Genomic DNA, 8,443 nt, shown 5'->3' with positions numbered 1-8,443 from the left:
CCTCCTTTAAATACTACTGATGCAAATCCAGATCTAGAGTTACCTACTCCTTTGAATATCACTCAAGAAGAGGATTCACCCATAGATTGGACTTCCTCTTCAGAGGAAAAAGAATCTGATGCTGCTGATGATGTAGATCACATTGCTACTGATTCTCACCAGGTAGAACCTGCTGGAGAAGAAGAAGAAATAGCATCTGGTGATGAATCTGAGAGGTCATTTGATTATGGAAGTGATGTCCATGAAGAGTTGAGGGTTGTTAAAGAAGATATGAAGAAATATAGACAAAAGAATATGAGAAAACTTAGGAAGGAAAAACCTAATGTATTTTTAGGTGAAGTTGGAGTTGATGAAGGTTATGAGAACATAGATCAGCCCAAATAAAATATGAGAGACAAATTAGGAGGTGATGATGAGCCTTACTATGATAGTTCAGATCCAGATATCTTTGAATCTGAATCAGATCTGGAAGGGAAGGGTGATCTTGTATCTGATGATGATGTAGATGATATGGGACAGTTAAGGGGAAGGAAAAAAATAAATAGAGTGGTTTATGATCCTTCTGCCAAAATTGTTACTTGGCAATTGGGGATGGTATTTGAGAATGTGAAGGAATTTAGAGAAGACGTTGCTAAGTATGATATAAAGAAAGGTATTCAGCTAGTTAAAGGATCCCAATGAGCCACATAGGGTCAGAGTTAAATGCAAAATTGGTTGTCCTTGGTTGTTGTTTGCTAGCAAGGAAGGTAGGAGTACAAACTTCACAATCAAGACTTACAATCCAAGACACAAATGTCATAAAACCACTTACAACTATCTGTGTAATTCAAAATATGTGGCAAAGCAGTTCAAAGATAGAATTACCTTACAACCTAGAATTAAAGGTTGAGAAATTCAGGATATGGTGAGAAAAAAGCTTGGTTTATATGTTGGTAAGGTTGTTTATTTGAAGGCCAAAAAGATTGTGTTGAAAGAGATTATGGGGGATCATGTTGTTGAGTTTGGTAGGATTCTAGACTATAGGGATATGCTACTCAAAACAAATCTTGGTAGCACATGTGCAATAAAATTGACAGACACAGATGATGAGCAGAAGCAGTTTTCCAGTTTTTACATTTGTTTTGCAGCTATGAAGCAGGGGTTTATGGAGGGTTGTAGGAGATGTATAGGGTTAGATGGATGTTTTTTAAAAGGTTTTTGTAAAGGGCAACTATTGGCAGCAGTAGCAAAGGATGGGAATAACCAAATGTTCCCAATAGCTTGGGTTGTTGTAGGCACTGAAAAAAAGCAAACATAGAGTTGGTTCCTCAGGTTATTGCAAACTGATTTCAACTTGGGAGATGGCAAGGAACTCACCATGATAAGTGACATGCAAAAGGTATGTACTACTGTTTTTATGTTTTTAAATACTTTTGTTTTTCTGTTTTTTTGTTGTTTAAATACTACTATTTTTCTGTTGTTTAACTACTACTGTTTTTCTGGTTTAAAACATTACTGTTTTTCTATTTTTTTTTTATTTTTAAAGGTGACCGTCTTTCTGTTTTTTTGTTGTTTAAGTATTACTATTTTCTGCTGTTTTAAGATGGTCTATTTTTCTGTTGTTTAAGTATTACTGTTTCTCTGTTTTAATGCAGGGTCTATATTCAGCTGTTGAAGAGATTTTACCTTAGTGTGAGCATAGAATGTGTGCTAGACACATTCTGGCAAACTGGGCTATAAAATAGAGAGGGATTGAAAGAAGAAAAAGATTCTGGAGCGTTGTTAGATCAGCATTTGAGTCTGAAATGAAAAGAAAACTAGATGATCTTGATAAATTGGGTCATAACATTTGTGAAGACCTAGTTAAATACAACAAAGAAAGATGGTGCAAAGCATTCTTCCAAACATTCTCCAAGTGTGATACTGTTGACACATGTGTGAAAGCTTCAATGCTTGGATATTGGGCCCTAGACACAAGACAATCATATCAATGCTAGAGGAAATAAGGGTCAAAGTTATGAGTAGGGTAGCAAAGATGAGAGAATTTGCTGAAACTTGGCAGGATGGTGTATCTCCAATGGCCATGATGGTGTTCAATACTAATGTTGAGAGGTCAATAAGGGTTGACATCATGTTTAATGGAGATACTGGATTTGAACTCAAAGATGATCCATGCAAGTTCATTGTAGAGTTAAGAACAGGTTACTGCAGTTGCAGGTCTTGGGAACTGAAAGGCATTCCATGTCCACATGCTATAACAACAATGCACTTTAAGAGACTTGATCCTTCAGAGAATATTGTACACTGGTACATGAAAGAGACCTACATGAAGGCATATTCACACTTCATACAACCAGTTCCCAACATGATAATGTGGCCAGAAAGTAGTAACCCCAAGGTATTACCTCCTCTAGTTCAAAATATGTTTGGAAGGCCAAAAAAAAAAATAGAAGAAAGGAAGTTGGAGAAATAAAAAGGGCTGAAAAATTATCAAAGAAGGGAATAACTATGACATGCTCCATTTGCAAAGCAAGTACTCATAATATGAGGAGTTGTCCAACAATACCAACAACTACTCAAGAGGTACCTTCCTACCTTCTTCCTTTATTACTATCTTCTTAGTTATCTAAGAGCTAATTCCTCATTTTTCTCATATAATAGACTACTAATTGCTCACAACAATCAACAACAAAAACTTCACAAAAGAGAGGCAGAAAGGAATCTGACAATGCATCTACAAGTAAGGCATCTACAAGTACTGGAGGGGGGGGGGCAAGGAGCCACTACAAGAGGCCTAGGCTTCAAGGACATGATGTATTTGTTGTACAATCTAGTTTTACAAGTATAAATGTAAGTGTATTTTTTTTGTCCTTACATTTTATTGTCTAACTTACTATATGATGTTATTGTCTAACTTTGAAATGTATCTTTTGGTTTGAATGTTATCAGCATGGTTTGCATACAGCCAGAAAGGTTTATACTGACCCTTTAATTAATTCTATCCATGTTACTGGTGATATTGGATATAAGCCTTCTAAAGGTTTGAAATGGAAAGGGAAGGAAGCTGTGACTCAAAGACAACTTCAAGTCCAAGCTGCAATGGCTAGAATCATGACAAAGTCTTAATCCGGTGGAATACAAACAAGATCTAAGGTTATGGGGAAACCGGGAAATCTCCCTCCAAGAAGACCACTTGAATTTTTTTTACTGATGTTGTATTTAATATACTAGACTTCTTTTTTGTTGAATTCGTGGGGTGACTGTTTTAGTTGAATTCATGGGGTGTCTGTTTTTTGTGGATACTGATGGTGGTACAAAACTTTTTTTTATGAACTTTTTAGTCATGTGTATGTCTAGCTGTATATGGATAACATAGTTTAACTCTATTGTTAGATATTAAATTCCGACTTTCTTTGTCAAATTACCAGCTATGTTGACAAAATGTTGTGATTGTGATTGGTTGTTTTTGTGGATAGCAGTGTCGAACAACATATCATATTGCTTAACTTCTATTACATACTACCAGATAACCATTATTTGTACATGAGCAAAATCAGATTCAAAAGTAAACTGAAAAATAATAGAAACTTTAGCAGTCTTTCCCTCTTCGATAGTTTGCTAGTATTCTTCAACAACCCAGAAATAACAATGTTTGCTTGCTCCGGAAATGGAGGTTCATACCACTAAAAAAATCGACAAGAATTTGTCTTCGGATAAAGACTACATCCAAAGAATCGTCGTCCATTATTTGCAGTAGTCCATGCAACTTTTAAAGGAGTTGGCTTGTCACATCTACAAAAAACATTCATCTTCTTTCTTCCAAGTAAAATAATGGTTGTTATTTGGCCAAAAAATAAGAGCCAAAATCTTTGGGGGGGGGGGGGGAGGGGATGGAATTTGGCTGGACAAAGAATGTGAGAACAAAGAAAATGCTGAAGACTTAGAAAGAAGCCAAAAAATAGGGGTGAGAAGGGGGTTGTTACCGTTGGGGGAAATTATTACCGATAGGAATGGTTCTAGGATTGGGAAAGGGAAATATTCAACTCATGTGGCAAAAAATATACTCCCCCACGCGCACTAAGCCATTTGAACCAACTTCCACTGCCATGTGGCAGGTCAGGGGGTAATAAAATCCGAAAAAGTAAACATAGGGGGTAATTAAAATCACGTAGGTGTACACTTATTAAAAAAATGTCAAGTTTAGGGAGGGTTTTACCTATTCTGCCTTTATTTTTTTGAAAAAGCCTGTCGTAGATGGTTTTAAATTGGGAGGCCAAACAAGCACGTGAAGATGAAAGGCTGTGGGTTCATTACTTGTTGGGTTACAACAATTTTACAAATCCTACTTCCATTTTGAGTTGTTAAAAGCTGATGCTCAGCAAAATTTCTTTATCATTTTATTAAAAATTCCCTACAACATCTTATTGATGCAGATGACATACCCCCGGATGGCCTCCAGGAAAAAACTAATATCCTGGGAATTCTCCAACTTTATTACTTCGTTGAAGCACAAGTATTCTTATGTCAGAAGTCTCAACAACTGCACCATAACCGAGGGGACTTGATATATGCTGACATTGTTCGCAATCATCTGCAAAAATCCATGTCATAGTTTTTAGCACAAATGAATTGCAGTCTCGTTTACTGCAATATGAGTTAGAACATTTCCATCCTTTTTTATATTCTCAAACTGCCTGCTCTGTGCAATGTCAGATGTAGTTCTAATAGCCCATTCTATGTATAGATTCTTAAATATCACATTTGCCGCAGACCTTATGTTGAAATGTTGAAAAGACAAATAGAAAAAGATGCTAAAGAAGCAAGTCAAGATTGCGCTTCTTACTTTTGCATGATTACACATACAATAGAGATATACAAGCAGGGGCGGATTTAGGGGGGGCGCAAGGGTGTTCACCCGAACCCGCTTCGCCGAAAAATTACATTGTGTATATAAGGCAAAATCTGGTTTTTACCTCTATATATTATGTTTTGAATCCCCTTCACACATTCCAAAAGTATGGCTTAGTGGTCAAATGGATTCAAAACCATTATGAGTCCCACTAGCTACAATTTCATTAAATTTTTTAACTTATTCCTTTTTTGAACCCCTTAGCAAAATACCTGCCCCCGCCACTGTATACAGGATACAATCACTTCCAATAGGAAGAAAGATAGTTCAAACAAACAATCATAGCAGAAAATTTTACCTTCAGATGGAACTACAAATCTTTCCCATATAGGACCTAAGTTTGTGCCCACAAAAGTCCTGAGTAGAAAATTTTTCTTCCGTAAGATAATTTGTTAGTTCTAATTTCTTTCTATTTCTCTCGTAAAAGAAATAAAATGACCTTTCATTGAATAATATTATTGAAGCACAGACATCGTAGAAATAAATACTGTCTCAGTTTCAACCAAGAAGGAAATCAGAGAAATGAAGAACACGATCAGCATTACATTTACACGAGATGCATTTCTCGAGCTATTGTATTGAAAACTTAGGTCAGAAATCAAATGATCAACAAGACAAGCAAAATTATTAACAACAAGCATAGCAGGTTGAAATGCATACAAACAAATAGGTAAAGTATTTTCATCTCCCATATCAACTTCTGGGTTGACCTATCAAATATACCATACAGTTCAGTGGATGGGATCCCCAATCTGACAAATATGACATTCATGTCTGGTCAAGATACATATTTAATTTTTTCTTCATTTTCTCTCGTCTTCTTTTTTTTTTTTTTTAAGTTTTAAAAAGCAGCAAATACAGAATAATTGGTAACAACAGATTTTTATTTATAGAAACTGCGTCAGTTCATACAAAAATTCTTATTGGAGGGAAACAAAAGAGAGGAACGTGCAATCTGGTTTCTCTCTTGTAAAGAAATGACGAGAGTATATGAGCATTTGATGAGTTCAGCTCGCAAACTAAAACAGAGTTCTTTTACTTCAGAGAACTCCTCTTTTATCCATTACATCATTTCTACCACTATCACATATTGCTTTCACAGGAAAAGATTAATCTCAGGTGCAAATCTTCCGCCAAAAAATCATATCAGGTAAAAATATGTTTGCATTGGTCTCTCGTAAAAGAAATAAAATGACCTTTTAACGTAAGTAATTGCTCGTGTCAAATTTCTCAAGCATATTTCTATTGACTAGAATTCCTTTTTTTCTTTTTTTTTTTTATCTTTTATCTTTTTTCCATTTAGGACAAACAAGGACTGAAAATGTTATTTTGTCAACGAGGAGATCTGAAAAAAGAAAGAAAATAACTAAGAGAACAAGAAATTGCACTCAACCGATCACGTGTCAAAGTGCTCCTAAACTATCTATATAAACATTTGCAGGATAGGAACTTCAGATGCACAATCATATGGAACAGTCTAGACCCAATACTAGTACTAAAAGCAAAAAGAGAACGTTGTTTTCTTGGAAAAATACTGGTATACTGATAATTAAATAGAGAAAATGAAGTCGCACAAATAACTGAAATTTTGTCCTTCAACCTAACTATCTAAGAGAGAATAACTGCTTTGACATAACACAGCCATTATGATTTTTAAACATATGTATGTGGTTGCATTAGAGCCTGGTGAACCAACTTAAATTTCTTATCCTTTTCAGTGCCAAAAGTACTTACCCTATCTTGGCCCTACCCGTACTTAAACTTCAGTACTACATTCTTCAACTCTCAGATTAAATAGGCTGTATTTCACCAGAGGAAAAAAATCTCTCTAGGTTTTCCATCATATGTACATCAACTAGATAGATATTAATAAAATTGTGGAAAGCAGGAAGGAAGGGAAGAAAAATATATAAGAACCTATAGTCTGTCAGACTAAGATGAAGGCAAACATGGGGCTCTTGTTTGGAATCATTCCCCATACTGAAGTTGCATCCTCCATACTGTAAAATGATCACTCATCATGTAAAAAGTTATCCTTGTGGGAAAAATATCAAAGGGCATGCATCTTGCTAAGCGTATGCATATATCCCATATTAACTTGAATCTGTTATGCATTATAACATTCAGTTTTCTTTTTCAATTGATGACCTACTAATCTCCTAACGATAATGTTGTCGCCGAAGTGGTAATCAACATGAAAACAATACGTAACACAGTAAGTGGTAATCAATATGAAAACAGTACGTAACACAGTATGATGTTCATTACACAGAAGTGAACAAGCAATTGCCTAATAATCCAACATTCAGAAAGAAAAAAAGATCTAGAGGAGAAACCCAAAGCCAGAAGAGTGTAGTGTACCCTAAACTTTAGTCCATTGTAAAATGATGAACTTTGCTGAACTCTTCGGTCCCATATCTAACAAGAAGTTATACCAATCCAATTTCAGAACAAAGTCCATAATCTTACTAGAATAAGTATACAACTGACATTGGACTTAAAAAGAAATATCCATGCTACATATAATTGTAAAAGATAAAAGAAAGTAATAAGCTGAAGACCAAATGCTGAATTTCTGCACGTCTTAGGCAATAAAATTTGCCCAACCGGATGAGAGACGAAATGCATTAAATCAAGAAACTACTACTACCTCTGCCTCAATGATTTCTTTCTGATGCTATTAACCATAAAATAGTAGACCTTGAGGGAGGAATAGAGAGTTTCACAACGAAGTGCCATTCTCGGGCAACAAGACAAACGAAACAGTGGAATTGCATAGTACTATTAATCAGTAAACTCCCGTAGCATGGAATTATGGAAATAGATAGCTCCACCGATAAGAACTAATCAAATGCTTATATATGGCACCAGCGGTAAGAACTATCAAATGCTTAGTTTTAGATTAAAATAACAAAAATATAACATGTATAGACTCCTTTGCATGTTTATATAACACAATCTACAATGACGTAATTCTAGGTGCACACATGAAGACATTGACTCTGATCATGTGAAGAATTAGACATCCAACCTGAACGAGGTTCATTTGGTTCATGAACTAGTTATGATAAGTAGTACTTATACCAGAATAAGTTATTCCCTGTTGTATTCAGTATCAAATAATACTTAGATTAATGTAGTTAAACCATTGTAAGTAGGGGTGGGCATATATCAGTTCGAACCGAAAAAACCGACCGAACCAATTTTTTTTTTAATTTCGGTTTCGGTTTTTTCGGTCGGTTTCAAATTAAAATTTTTAAAATTCAGTTTTTCGGTTCGGTCGTCGGTTATTGATTTATTTTTTTCGGTTAACCGAAAAAACCGAATTATTAGTACATGGATTCTTTAAAATATATATTCCATACTTATATAGACTAAGGCCCAATTTTAAGTCTCATAAAAATCAGCCCATCCCAAACCCAATTGCCCAAAATCCAAATACACTAGGGTCCTTCTCAGTTCACTCATCAGCTCCTTTTCTTTTCCCATTCTTAGGCTAGGACTTTTCTTCTCTTCTCAGTTCTCTCTATCGGCAGTTCCTCCCCCCAAATACGC

The 8,443-nt window shown here is 35.3% G+C and overlaps 1 protein-coding gene across 2 annotated transcripts in view; it reads right to left on the bottom strand.

Moving 5' to 3' along the window:
- Window positions 1-4,267: 4,267 nt before the first annotated feature.
- The window catches only part of LOC107807119 (nudix hydrolase 9-like), a 10,155-nt gene continuing 5,979 nt past the window's right edge, over window positions 4,268-8,443 (bottom strand). The window contains exons 3-6 of one of the 2 annotated variants that reach the window (XM_075219484.1): window positions 7,250-7,306; window positions 6,806-6,888; window positions 5,187-5,245; window positions 4,268-4,570 (exon numbers count right to left, since the gene is read on the bottom strand). In XM_075219484.1, the coding sequence (XP_075075585.1) occupies window positions 4,446-4,570; window positions 5,187-5,245; window positions 6,806-6,888; window positions 7,250-7,306 (324 nt within the window). In that variant the 3' untranslated portion in view covers window positions 4,268-4,445. The remainder of the gene's footprint in view (window positions 4,571-5,186; window positions 5,246-6,805; window positions 6,889-7,249; window positions 7,307-8,443) is intronic. The other variant, XM_075219485.1, reaches the window with a different exon arrangement.

Source organism: Nicotiana tabacum, chromosome 8 (genome assembly GCF_000715075.1).
Source record: "Nicotiana tabacum cultivar K326 chromosome 8, ASM71507v2, whole genome shotgun sequence".
NCBI lineage: Eukaryota > Viridiplantae > Streptophyta > Magnoliopsida > Solanales > Solanaceae > Nicotiana > Nicotiana tabacum.
Note: the sequence above shows the minus strand (reverse complement) of the source record. Positions and strands in the feature narration are given on the sequence as shown.